Below are 14,646 nucleotides of genomic sequence, written 5' to 3' on the forward strand. Positions count from 1 at the left end.
TTTTGACAGTAATGGTTTGAATCACAGGAAGCACACAGAACTAAAGAAGTCACATTCCGAACCGGAGATCCTGTCCAGAACGGTTTGGGATGAATACACGTACCGTCGCACCCTTAGAAGGTGGGCTTTAAGAAGAGGTAACATGTGGAAGGAATGCAAGCTGGCCCAAAATGGGCAGGTCTAGTGAGACTATTGTCCAAGTAGCTGCTATCTGCAAAGTGCACTAATGTAAGGTCAAAGTCTACACACTCAGTCTCACTGAGAGGCAGCAAATGTGATTAGGTGTTGCCTTCTTGCTTTTCTCCACTTTGGGCTCAGAGTTGAAGTGAAGACAGTTCTTCTCTAGTGCAAAAGAAAGAGTGTACAAGTCAGAGCGGCTGAAAAAGAGGGAGGGAGTTTGTTTCAGTATTCCAGAGAAGCAGGCCTGCCTCCTCCTTTGAGGAGTCGAGGAGGATGTGCTCCAACCTGTAAAAGGAATTGAGCTCGGTGAGGAGGACAGAGGTGAGATGGTTCCAAATATGGGCATTGGCTGTGCCAGTTGTGCCCCCCCCCCCTCTCTCTCTCTTTACTCCATCCTCCTATCACACACTCACACACAACACCCACACACTCCACACACTTCTTATCACAGACCACACACACACACACCACAAACACACACACACACACACTGCCTCAGAGGCAGGAAGGAATTCATCTCTGTTCTTGAAGTAGTCACACAACAGAATGAAAGTTCTCGGCCAAACGGCTGTTCAACTTTTTCCACGATGCTCGATAAACGATGGCAGGCAAAAGATGAGTCAGCGCTCAAAGAATGCTGAAGATGCCTGACTTCATTCAGATAAAAATATTGAGGAGAGTTAGTTAGATAGCCTGGATGCCTGTTTCTGTATGGCTGACTCTTGGAAGCAGAAAGCAGTAGCCTGCAGCAAGTGTGTGTCTGTGTCTATGCTTTAGCTGCATGCTTGGACCTGTGTGAGAAGAAACAGGCATGATGAAAAGGACAAAGAAAGACAGAGTTCAGTCCGCAGAGGAATAAGACAAAGGAGGGCTTGTTGACATTTTCCTTTTCCAGCCATAACATAACCTTAGTCTCAAAGCTTTTTTTTTATTTGGTCTTTACTGTAGTGGATAGGACAATATAGAAAAACAACTTGCTTTCCAAAAAGACTAAAATGTATTTAATTCAAACCTCTGAAAGGCTATTCCAAAATAACTTTTTCCAGAAATAATTTCCTCTCTTAGCTTAAACTTTTAAAATGTGTTGGATATTTAATTCTGTTTCTTTTATATATGACAACTTCCAGCAGAAACCCTTCCAAAAAAAGCAAAGGGAAGTTTAATCTCCAGTCTGGCCGTCGGGCTACATATTATCATTTATGGTACAACTAGGCTCTCAACAGGAACTGCACTTATTTGCACCTACTGCTACAGCCATTGATCGTCACTGAATATTGACATGAGAGTTCCATGACATGTAAGTTGTTCAGTGAGGTTGATTTCAGAGTCATGTGGGCCCAGCTGAACATTGCTGACAGCCGTATACATGGCCCAAGGGTGCTTTGAGGACAGTGTCCTGTCAGATGACCAGACCAGCATCAACAGGCTATTGTGTGCGGGCTGCCCATGTGCGAGTCAGCATGAGAGGTCAAGTACTTTACCACCATCGTGACCTCAGGCCAGTGTGTACAGTGAGGCAGCACAATACTAACAAGCTTTTTTATTATTAGTATTTCCTCCTCTAATGATCCGCATTTGCTCATTTATCATTAAGTGAAAGCTTTTCTTCCTGTGATACATGTGTTCAGTCGTACAGTAGGCCATTGAACCTGCGGTGATGCAGAAATAAGAGCACGTATTTTAAAGGAAAACGACTCAAAAGCAAATGTTCTGATCAACCACGCAGCCCAGGTCTCAGAATATTACATTATAAAGTGGGGCATACTGACGCATGCTGTTCTCCCATGTCTCCCTGCAACTAACACTTCCTCTTCACACCTCTGTGTGTAGTTTGTGTGTCTGTGTGTCACCTGTGAATATAAAATATAAACGGGGTTCATTTTCTTAAGGCCAGAGGGGGAAAAAATCTGCAAATAGGATGGAGTAATTGTACATTTTTGGATCTGTGGTAGAAGAATTGAAGGCCTTTAATCTGCTGTTTTTTATTTTTTTCACCATGTCAATATTTATCATGTGTGACTATCATCTGTGAAATATGGTGTCTATTTTTATTAGGCTGTGAGGTGGAGGGAGGAAGTGGTTTGGTTACACACACAGATGTTATTAAGTGACTTATTGTCATCCCCTGTCTGGTTTTAATGTAACTTTCTGTAGAGAAAGGAGGAAATAAGTAATGAGTCACTGTTTGTTTATCTAAGGTGCGACACGGCCACCTTTAGATTTACTAACTCCAGTGCGACACCTGTTCCCAACTTATGTTTCATCTTTGGCTGTGAGTTATGTGTGAATCAAATCTCAAAGCTGTGAAGAAACACGTTTTCCGTTGATGAGACATGGAGCCGCATGGATATTACTGTTGGATTGCACTGGCTTGTCAGATGTTGCGCATGAGTCACACACGCAGGTTTCTGCCTTCTCTGCTGTCTGGTTACCATAGAGAAAGACACTTCATGAAGGCAAGAATAACTCAAAAAGCCCGAACATCATTAAAAAATGATAGTTGGCTGTAGTTGTGAGGGCAAGAAAGGCTTTTCATATAGTGGTGTTATGGACTCCTGCAGGAGGACAGGGAACCAGGAATGGATGCGGAGACAAATGGCATTATCTAGACAACTTCATTGTGTCTGGCTCAGGACTGATGTCTGTCTTTCATGTATGCCATTTTGCTTAGTAAGACTATCTCATTTTATCCATTTCACTCTACTCTTATACGTAAATATGAAGCGCAGTGTAATGTAACATAAATCCCTGCAGAGGCATCTCCAGACAGATCTTGTACTTGTTTTAGTCATTTGATTCAGAGAGAGTGGTGAAGGGAAGTAGAGAAGAGTGGCAGAGGAGCGTGGTGGGAGGGTCAGGTAAACGAAGGAGGAGGAGAAGAGGAGGAGAAGAGGAGGAGGAGGGAATAGACAGCCACTGGGCCTGACTGTACTTGCCAGCACATTTGGGGAAAAGCTCTGAGAGCACAGCCTTATACAGACATTTCCAAGAGAGCATGTGCCCCGGCCGTGCACTGCGGTTTCCTGTTAACCCCCTGCTGACCGAGAAACCACTCAGAGATGAGGAACTCTGGCTGTAATAACCACAAATGAACACAGACAGGGTTCAGTTTGAAGTGGTTATTTCTAAGCATACTCGCAATATGTACATCATCCTGGTGAAAGCTTCCTGTGCTGAAGTCCTCTGTTGTGTTAAGCAAGTCCTTTGCCGAAGGTGCCTTAAAGGTTGGTGGCTCAAATCCGCGCCAGAGCATCAGCCAGTGACCTATTTGTGCTTAAGAGAAAACCCTCTTAAGTCAACTGGTCAATTAGTTCGCTAAACTCCACAGCCAGCTTCAGTGTCCTCACGGTTGGACTGGTGGTCTTCGTCCAAGGAAGGACAGGAATAGATTGTTTATGGCCGCGCCTGTCATGGTTTATTCCAGTACTAAAACGCAGTCCAGTCAAACCCCAGCCGCGAGTCTTCTGCGGCCTGCTATACCCAGCGGACCGGGTCAGCACATGGACACACGTGTTGGCATGTTGACAGGTGTTGAGGGCGTGTGCTTGTCCTTGTCTTCATGTGCATGCGCCGCACACGCTTTTTAGAGTCTCAGTGTCCGTAGTTTTATCAATAATGCAGCCGCTCACTCAGTCTCACTCCCGAGCCCTCGCTTTCTCTGCCATTAAATATGCATCCGTTTCCCAGTCCTGTGTCTCTGTCCCCTCCCAGTTCCCATAAGCCCTCTCTGCCCCATACATCGACAAACACGCTTGATGCAGATGAGATCAGAGTGCGCTGCAGTATTTATCTGTTCGACCTGAGGTGGTTTTAACCTGCTACAAGTGAGCGATGGGCATTGAGTGCATACAGGCTTACCGTTAACAGTGACCTTAAATCCACAGTGGCTTCCCTGCCTTGTAAAAATTCCTTAATACGCTGTTGTCAAAATAGTTATGTGACTTTCTGCGTGCATCGTTTGTTCTCTACCATTTGAGTTCAAATATTTAAACCACATATCCAAGATATCACAGTTTCCACAGATACTTTGAGAGTGAAAATAATCAGTTTTAAAATATATTTGATTGTTGTTGTTTTTTAATTATTTCTTGCACACCCTGAGCATTAGATATTGGATTTTTAAGCCGATACAGATATTTGAGAGTTACAAACATAATAGCAAATGATATATCTGCCTAAAAACATAGCATAAATAATCATGTTTAGTAAGGACCCCTTCAGGCTGCTTTTAAAATCATTTTGACAAATGTATATACTTAAGACATTCTACAGCTGAAAAAAAAAGCGTGCCATTGCTATTTGGCACACTGTACTAAATTATCTCAAACATGTCTGTTATGCTTTTTCTAATTATTAATATGTACACCTAGCTAACTGATACAGTCTAATACACTGGTTCTCAAGCTATGGCATGTGTACCATTGGTGGTACGCAAGCTGCCTCTAGTGGTACGTGGATATTTATTTAAATATTTTATCAAAAAAATGTAAAGTTAATGTAAAAAAATATCAGCAGTTACGCCAAAACTGGGCGTAAATCAGCCCAACTTCCTTATTTGGCATAGAGACCTCTTTGTTTGGCACATGGCAGCATACAGTATCGATGTCAGATAATTCAGATTCTGCAAAATCCTGAGGTCCCTTTTATCAACAAGTTTCATGCCAGATCTCACCACTATCTGTATTTACACTTTTTTGCTTATATTAGAAGCTCTTCCTCACTTAGCACTTCTAGTCTGTCCAAACATTGTCCAACATTAGATCCTGCCTCATTACAAGGCCCTCTGGTGATGGGTTTTCGGCCTGAAAGTATTTAAGAGGAATGTGCTAAGCTTCAGCCTAAGAAAAAACCTTTTTTGCCAAAATATTAAAATAAAAGTAAAGTTCTGAAAAAATCTCTCTAGCTGCTGTACAGGTTGCCAAAGCATAGAGGAAAGAACGTTACTGTGAAAAACATTCACCGGGGGGCACACTTACTATAAGACGTGTGCCAAACAACACAATCACAGGAAGGCGTTTTGAAGTCGATATAATACACTTTTCTAGGATTGACAGCAGAGCCAAAGCTATCTGGTGTGTTGTGAAATTGTAAACCACTCCCATGTGTTACACAGTTAATGCTAAAAGTTACTCACTGTTTGTACCAGGAGTGCTCAAACAGTATAGGGATATGTGTAGGCCTAGAAATGTGTAGTAGTTCCTGGTTGGAGCAGAGCGAGCATCACGCAATTCTGTGCTCATTACGCTCTCCTTTCTTTTCATGTAGCTTTGATACTGTAGCTGTCAGGAGTGAAGCAAACATATCATTTCCAGTTAACATGGACTGAATTTTAATGTTATCTACGTATGTGTGTGTGGACATTGATTATTCGGTCTGAGGCCGTCCTTATTAGGCAGTGTTGGCAGCAGGAAGTGGGTTGTGGCTTTGGTGCTGTGTCACAGGAAGTAGCAGATTGTATCAGGGGTGGGACAGATGGAGGGAGAGGTGGAAGAGATGGATTAAGGGACTATAGGGAGAACATAGGGGGCAAATAAGGAGAGGAGGGGGAGGAATCCGCCACCTTTGTTCCTCTGTGTCTGTGCTCCTTTCTGTCAACTGTACTCACTGTTACTTTATACTTCCTCCACTTTGTCCATACTCGTTTTGTACGGGCCATATTTGTTGTGGTATAAAATTGCGGTATTCTTTTCTACAATGAACGATTTCTTTATCGCGAGATATCAGTGTCTGAAATGCAAACGCCTATGCAAACACATGCACACACGCGCAGCCTCTGCTGCTACCTCAACCTGCATATGTGCGGGCATTCTTGAATGTGTTGTAACTTGTGTGTATTCGGCCTGCGCGGAACTCTAAATAAATGTGTTGTCAGCGAGCTCACAGCACATGTTTTCTCTCAAAGTGTGTGGAGGTGGAGGTTGATGCAGAGCAGGTGGAAGATTCCAGAGCCTCGTCTCGTTGGCGGTTCTCGGCTCAACTTCCTGTCTTTGTCAGCCTCCATTGTTGTCTCGCCTCCCATCTTGTTTGGCATCGAACTAATGTCTTTTTCTCCTCTCGCTCAAATCAACACTTTGCTGCTTTCCTTCTCTTAGTCTTTCACTTCCTAGTATCCTCAGCTCTACTCGTGGAACACATGCTTAACACTTCAGTAACACAATCATGATTTTAGCTGCAATGATTTGATGATTGATTCATCTGCAACCATTTACGGACTAATCAGTGTTAGTTTCTCCAGTGAGAGGATTTGCTGGTTTTCTCCGTCATTGTAAATTGAATATCATTGGGTTTTGCACTGTTAGTCGGACAAAACAACATTTCATGATGTCAGCTGTGTAAAATGTGATGGGAATTTTTCCCATCAATATCAGAATGTATGTACAAATGTGCTGTGTTTCGCCGTCTATCTTGTGTTAATGTTGCGTATGCATGAGATGATGTACAGAGTGGCAACAAATTTCCTGGAAAGGACAATAAAGAACCATTTTATTTTTTTACTGTTTTCTGACATTTTATAGAGCCATCGATTAATCCAGAAAATGGCTTGCCGATAAATCAATAATGAAAATAATCATTAGCTGTGGCCCTAATTGTGATACCTGATACGTGTGCCAAGAGAGATCCTATTCTTTGATCAATACAACTTGCCAGACACTATTTCAATTTCACAAACTCCACTGTCAGCATGTTCCAAATGATACAGTATGATCCATTAGCTGGATGGTTATTTCCTAGCACACTTTCAGAAGCACTGTATTGAGACTATTCATCTGTTAAAATAGTTTATTTATAGTGGAGACTACTGAGTGTTTTTGGTCTGTTTGTCCATCCGGTGTCTCCAATTCCTCCTCACCTCCCCTTGTGTTTGCTTCTTCCCTTCCAGCTGCAGTCCACACTACATACAATCATTTCATAGCGTTTTAAAGTGGTAAAATGTTTTAGATTATACTAATTGATCTGTAACAAAAATTGAATTTGTCATCAGATATTGTATTGTATCTTATTGTTTATGTTATTTATACTTTATACTCACACATACGTATATAATTTATATTGCAAAATAGAGAAGAAATAAGAGTATTTGTCCACATCTTGTATGTAGATATAGCCATGGAGATCTATTATCTCCATAGACCTTCAGAAACACAAAGTTTGACCACAAATATCCTTGATCACACCTTTATAGTCTGAGTGTGCATTTCCTACCACAAACCTCAATGGTTTTATTTCTGTGGCTATGTTTTCGTCTTGCAGTCTTTATTTTCTTCTTGGCTACAGGTAGGAGATGTGTTGTGTTTTGTAGGCTTGGACCAACAAAGAATGCACCACTGAACATACGAGCTCATACAGATTTTGCTTGGCTGCCTGTACCATTTTTGAAAAACTAACAAATCAAACTTTAAATTTACTGACTGCATCCTGAGTGAGTGATGTTTTTCGTTTGTTTTGGGACTTGTGGCCTTCATACTCTAAAAACTCAACCTAAAATGTTTCTGTCTTGCTCTCTGTCTTTCAGTGAGTCGAGTATTTGCCAGGCTCGTGCCACTGTGATGATATATGACGATGGCAATAAGAAGTGGCTGCCGGCGGGCGCTGGAGCCCAGGCCTTCAGCAGAGTCCAGATCTATCACAACCCCACCAACAATGCCTTCAGGATAGTGGGACGCAAGATGCAGACGGACCAGCAGGTACAACTGCCAGCTTCTGGCTCGCTGTGGGTCTGACAAACTTTGTGTGTTTGGGGCTTCTGTGTGAGTTTGCCTCTGGAGGTGGAAGTGTATGTAGTCTTTTTTGTGTTTATGTGTGTGTGTGTGTGTGTGTGTGGTCTCTTGTAAGTACCTGATGGTGTATGAGCAAGCAAGTGTGAGACAGACTATCTTTGTATGTGGCCATTTATTCATTAACTATTATCTATCAAACAGCACACGAGGGCTGTGCGACAATACAGACAATATTTACTGTATATGCTGTGGCCATTTTATCAGCAATACGTAAGAAGACACTGGTCAATAGATTTTATTACTCTTTAATTGCATTCATTTAGTCAGTTATTTACTTGCACTTATGACAGTTTGGACTGTGTACCAGCAAGACATTTAGTGCAAGTGTGGCCGCCTCTAGTATTACAGAAAAACTATAGCACCGGAGCTCGCAGTTTAAGAGTAGATTACTTCTACAGGTTGAGTTTATTCCATGAATTCAATGTTAGGACAGTGTGAGGGGATAAGGCGCGCTGTATTTGTTGTTGAAATTTCTCAACTTGACAGGACACTTGTGTTCACTTTGTTTATCTTGTCAGTGGCAGCTCCTCTAAGTGTTTTTATGCTTTGGGAATGAGAGAACATGTAGAGAACATTTCTGCAAATGGCCGAGAGGAAGCTGGAGTACTATACCAAGCTCTCAGATGAGCTTATAATGTTATAAGGAGTTCGGTCTAGACCTGCTCTATTTATGAATTAGCGCTATACAAATAAAATTGAATTGAAATTTTGGTTTTAATTGTTACTGTGAGGATTTCGAGCATTCTGCCTCTGTACTCATTTACTACAACGGAAACAAACCCAGGTTATTGTATTACGAATGTAAGCTTGTGTTTTACTTCTGTTCTATAAATATCTATGTTGGCACTAGTCTGTTTAAAACTAGTGTCATTGATTAAAGAATGGTTAGATTGTTATGAAGACAAATCCTTTTGTAAAGTCATTTTCAGAAATGAAAAAACCCCCATGGATATCAAGATGTATATCCTTTATTGTCAGAAGCTCAAAAATAACAAATATCAAATAACACACTCCCACATAAAGACGAATTTCTGTGGAACACGTAGTGGGCATAGTGAGAGACTGTTCTTCAAACCTGAGAAGACACCTGCATGTTGGATAAGAAGAACAAAGAGGGTTTCCTTGTCGTTATTGCCAGACTATGACTCACAAGATAAAGGTGGGCAGATTCCAAGTTTAAAACCTGGGTAAACTGAGTTCGGGTGGGTCTATTCTTGACTACGCCCCTGTTCTGCCGGCTGCCTCAGTGTCTCTCTCCTTCTTTAAACATTTAGGACTCTTAAGCTTTCCCCAGAGACAGGTCTTAAATTGGATGATGTTTCCTGTGAGATAGTTAGCCTGTTCAACCATTTCCTGTGACAATTTAGGGGGAAGCCTGATACCCAATAAGGACTCTATATTTGTGTCGGATGGAGACGTGCTTTAGGATGGTGCTTGGTGAGAGCACAGAGGTGCTAATAAGAGAGAATATATATATATATATATATATATATTTACTGTCATGTCCCCTCCTATTCCTCCTGTTCTCTCTATAGCTGTTTATAGAGTAACTTTGTTGTTTTCACACTTTTTTTCAGTTCAGCAACCCAGCCTGGTTGTATGATTAAACTGCTTTTTAAAAAGGAGATCATCCTGGTTTTCTATGTGTTTCTGGCCATATCCACAGTCTGCCACACCTACCTTTCTTGTGTTTTGACAGCATTGTGGAGAGTTTAGGAATGCCACCGTCTCCAGTGGCAGCTGAACTTGCAACCCCTCTCTTTTCAGTGCATGTTGCCCGCTATGATATTCACCCCGACGGGTCTCCTCTCCTCCTCTCTGCTCTGTGGAATCCAGTGGCTGTTAAACAAATAGTGAAATGGTGCGTCAGCACATTCAGGCAACGCTCAAACCCAGGACATTTTTTCCTCCTGGTTCATTGGCTTCACGCCACCTGCTGGGTGGAATATAAACCAGAAGAATCTAACAACAATAAAACAGACACTATAATTTTAAGCATAAGCAGGGATGTGGGTTTGAGGTTGTTTTTGTTTTTCCAGTTTTCTAGTGAGGGACACAGCTCGTATTTATTTAAAGCTTCTGAGCAGCAGGTTTGAAATTGGTTTAAGATGAAATCAGATCTTTGGAACTGTTCAATGACTCTCCTCACCATCTCTACCAAATAGATCCTTGGAATTGATCATCTGTTCCTATTCCTTCCACAGGTGGTTATAAACTGTCCAATTGTGAGAGGTTTGAAGTATAACCAGGCCACACCCAATTTCCACCAGTGGCGGGATGCCCGGCAGGTGTGGGGGCTCAACTTTGGCAGCAAGGAGGATGCTGCTCTATTTGCCAATGGCATGGCTCACGCTCTGGAGGTGCTCAACTCCATGGCGGACGCAGGTAAATTCACGAAAGGCTGTCTACATTCAGATTTGATCATGAATGTGCAACAGACCTGACTGTCATCCCTGGGATCAGTGCTGGCAGCTCTCTGTCCACACTACATGAAAAGCACAGCGTCTCTGAGCTTTTAGGCCCCCTCATATTGTACCCTAGTAAGGCTGACAGATGCTTTCTGATTACTAGTTCTAGTGTTTCGTTTCTGTAGGTACATTTCACACACAGGGCTAAGGCTGGCTGCTCTGACGTAGGATTATTTGGCCCTTTTATTTATGACGGATTTTCCTGGAAAGTGCATTCAATTTAAGAGCAGAAAACCTTTTACTGAGATAAACAAATTAGTGTTCTGAGAAAATAAGAACTTGTGATGCATTAGAAAGGCCCACCCTCTTGTGTTTTGTGTTTTGTCTTATGTGTTCTTAAAAAGTGCTGTGCTGGCTCTGGGTATGGTTTTGCGCAATATGATGCAAGATTGGTTTTTCTTTTGGTTTTCCATTTTTTTTAATGCATTTTTAAGTTGACTTGAATTTGCTCACTCCAATCACATAGTATCAAGTAACACTAGTTTTCTAAAGTAATATAAACCCCACTCATTCCCTTCTTCACTACTGATGTCTGCTCCATAAGACCTGTTGATATTCTGCCATAATCCATGTCTCAGCTATTGAGTCTTTGTTTCTGTTTGTTTATATCAGCTGCCTGTTTAGATAAAATCAGATCCATTGCATATCTCGTGCTGTTAAACCATGAACAACACTGTAAACACAATCTGTACTGTAAGAGCTCTGGAACAGTGTGGCAAACCTACTGCAATTATAGACCATAAAATGCTCATCCACGGTGTACAGCACCCTCTATCATATCATCATGGCAGTCTACATGATGGTCAGACTTTGGACACTCAGCTACATGGGTTGACAAGGTGTGTACACCAATAAAAGCAAACAAACTCAAAGAGTCAAATAAAATAAAGTCATAAATTGTTCAAGAGCAGTTACACAGCAGTGTCTTATCCCATGTTCTGTAATCTTTTTTTATTTGTTGTAATGTTTTCTGTGCTGTGTTTTGGCAGGCTATGCAACACTTCCCCGCCCACTGTCAAATGGACCTCCTGCGGAAGATCTTGAGCAACAGCGGAGGTACTTCAGACTTCCTCTTAATGAAACCCACCTTTACTTTGCTAATTTTAATAAACCACCAGCCACAATTGTAAATCCCCTCAGATGTTGACTGAGCCTGATTCAGCAAAAAAAATTATGAATGTATGCAGCTGATATGATTGACATTTTTTCAGGTTTCTTCTGGGTCTGCAGGCTGGATCCAGCAATAAGCAAAGTATTTATCTAAAAAGTAGATTTTCTTTGGAGCAAGTTGGCTATTCTGCGAGGTTTATGTTTATAACAGAAGCAAACGTATCCTCTGGGTTTAGTTGCATAACAATCAATTGCAAGTCAAGCTGTCTTGGCTTTGTGGTATCCCTGTTGGCACGGTTTGCACACACGCGTATGTAGAGGATTTGATGGTATTAGCCTGACGGTGCTAAACCCTCTGTCAGCCCCTGTAGGTTAAAGGTCAGAAAGACAGCAAGGCGGACACCTCTCACATCAATCCCACCTTCTTTGCATCTATCGGTTCCTACAGCGAGACCTGTTGTGCACGCCTGCATTGACTAGGCATTAACCGTTTAATCTCATTTAGACTGAAAAGTAATATGTTGCACAGTCGGGGAGGCTTTGTGATTGGCTACAGGGACTGACTGTCAAGTTACTAGCTGACCCAGTGGCTGCTGACGTACTGTGGCTTAGGGAGCCTTTAAAACCTTTGAAATCCAGCACAGATGCAGGTGGATATTGTTTCCATTAATGCTTTTAGAGCTAATGAATTTACAATTTCCTCCAGTATCAGATGGTTGTAAGAAAAATCTGAGAAAACGAAATGGACATAATCTCCCCTCCCCCTTTCCTGGGAACTCTGCCGAAGTCAATCAGCTGTTCTAAAAATCACAGCGACTCTCACTTTGCGTGTATGGCGTGTGTGGACCTGTGCATCTTTGAGTGGGTTTATACGCTGTATGTGTGCTGTTCTGTATACAGCTGTTGTGAGTAGCAGATGTTGGGGGAGAGGGAAGGGAGCAATAGTGAATCGAGGCAGCTCGAATTAGGCCACTGTGTCCAGCTGTGGACTTTATAGTGACAGGCTAATCAGGAGCTATAAAATCCATCTCTCCTTTTAGCAAAGTCTCTATATTGAATACAAATCCTGGTTAGAGCTCTTTACACTTGTGCCCAAATGCCATAATTAGACAGAGTTGCTCGAAAACAATGGATGTTGCATAAATAATCAAATAATCTGCAGGCCATTTACATATTAACGGCTGAAAGCTGGCATTACTCATCATGCCCCTTTCCTTTCTCGCTCTCTGCTTTATCTCACGGTTAGCCTGTCTAATCATATCAGCCAGATTAAATATAAAAACTTTTTCATGTGTCTGTCCTGTACAGTCAATGATTTATTTTGAGTATGTTTACATATATCCGTTGCTGACAGATGTGTTTGTCTTTGTATGTAGATTGGAGCAGCAGAGGTTGGAACAGCAGGAACGGGAGCGACAGGAGAGAGAAAGACAGGAGCGGGAGCGGCAGGAAAGAGAGAGACTGGAGAGAGAAAGACAAGCTGCTGCAGGTCAGGAAACACCTGGTCAGGTCAACATAACTGCATGTAACTACAATACAGTCTAGGCTTGGTAGTTCCTCATATTTCACAGAGAGAACACAGTGGTCATCATTTCTTATGGTCTTCACACGCTGATAACAGTAATCTACAGGCCGTTTGCATACTGTGTGAGAAGGCTCCCAAGGCTCTTGAGCCATTTAAATAAAAAATATGCAAGCAGAGACACAGTATCAATAACAGCAAAAAACAAGCTTTTAACTATATTTAAACCTATTATACTCATTTCCAGCTCTATATTATTTGTCTGAGACTCCACTAGAGTAGCTTTGCATGATTAATTCTCAAATAACATCCATAAACCTAAAATCATAAATCCATAAAACTAAAACAAGCCATCTCTTTAAGCCCCCCATTTTAATTTAGTTCTAAATTTGTGACACTATCAGAATTTTGACACAGGCTGTCTCTGGGCGCCAAAGCTCTAAATGGGCTATCTTGCATTATGATTTAGGATCATTGTTTTGGATTTTAGACTAACAAGTTAACTACCTTTCTCCCAAGATTGTCAACCGTCTGGGACGTCACACTGTCATTCGCACATTGTCTTCACTGAACAGTTTCAATATCATCCAACTGCAGCCACAAATGGGCGTTCTCGTGCTGGTGGGGGTTCCCGTTTTCGCTGACTGGAACGCCCCCTTCTTCTTCGCCTTTTGATTTTTCGCATTTAAAAATCACATTCCTTGAATCCCCTTTTGGCTACCCTGTAATACTGGATGATATTTTAATCCTGTGGTGGTCAAGTATTTGGCTTATTTTACAAAAAAAAAAGAGATAGAAGAATAGAAAGATATAGAATATAATAAACAGATAAAGATAATAGAAAAAAAAAAAAGATAAAGTAATAAGATAGAAAAATAAAAAATAAGACCAACAAATTACAGAAGAAAAGAAAATGCAGGATAAATATAAAAAATATGAAAGAAGACGGAATAAAGAAAAAAAGAAAATATAAAAACTAAAATAATAATATATATTTCTTAAATTATTACTATAACAATTCTAAATTGCGTTTTTTATAGATGAATAAAATATATGAGCTCATTACCTAACATGAATACTGGGATTTTCAAGCATACATTTGTGAGTGTGTGTGCAAGAAAGAGTTACGTGCGGGAAGGCGTTGGGTCGGGCTGGAGCCGGGTGGTTGAGCTATGTGTAGTTTTTTGTCGTGTGTTTTTCACTACTGTCCTTGCATTGAAGCCGAGTGATGTGCTAGCTGGATTGTATGTTGTTTCTGCATGCACACTCCATATGTATGCAGGCGTGTGTGTGTGTGTGTGTGTGTGTGTGTGTGTGTGGTGTGGAGCAGCAGCTGAGGGCTGGGTGTGGGCAGCGGCAGCGTGTTGGGCGTGTGTGTGGTTTTTGGCCGTGCGTGTTGTCAGTTTGCTGTTGTGTCAGCAGTGAGCCAGGGAACGCTTGGCATGCCTATTCAGGCCGGGCGGACCCTGCTGTGCCCAGCTAGCATTCGAGCTGCGGCGGTTGCTGGGAGGCACATGCGCGTCGCGAAGAGGGGAGCGTGTGCAAACTGGCTGCCAAGTGGGTGGAGGGTGAGGTGGGTGAGGAGAGG

General features: G+C 41.9%; 1 protein-coding gene across 1 annotated transcript in view; it reads left to right on the forward strand.

The window, feature by feature from the left end:
• The window catches only part of vaspb (vasodilator stimulated phosphoprotein b), a 24,690-nt gene that overhangs the window by 5,403 nt on the left and 4,641 nt on the right, over positions 1–14,646 (forward strand). The window contains exons 2-6 of the mRNA XM_035680426.1: positions 7,694–7,865; positions 10,163–10,343; positions 11,416–11,482; positions 12,913–13,075; positions 14,462–14,615. Of these exons, the coding sequence (XP_035536319.1) occupies positions 7,694–7,865; positions 10,163–10,343; positions 11,416–11,482; positions 12,913–13,075; positions 14,462–14,615 (737 nt within the window). The remainder of the gene's footprint in view (positions 1–7,693; positions 7,866–10,162; positions 10,344–11,415; positions 11,483–12,912; positions 13,076–14,461; positions 14,616–14,646) is intronic.

The sequence above is a fragment of the Morone saxatilis genome, unplaced genomic scaffold (assembly GCF_004916995.1).
Source record: "Morone saxatilis isolate NCDOM2014 unplaced genomic scaffold, NCSU_SB_2.0 Contig8, whole genome shotgun sequence".
NCBI classification, from domain to species: Eukaryota; Metazoa; Chordata; class Actinopteri; family Moronidae; genus Morone; species Morone saxatilis.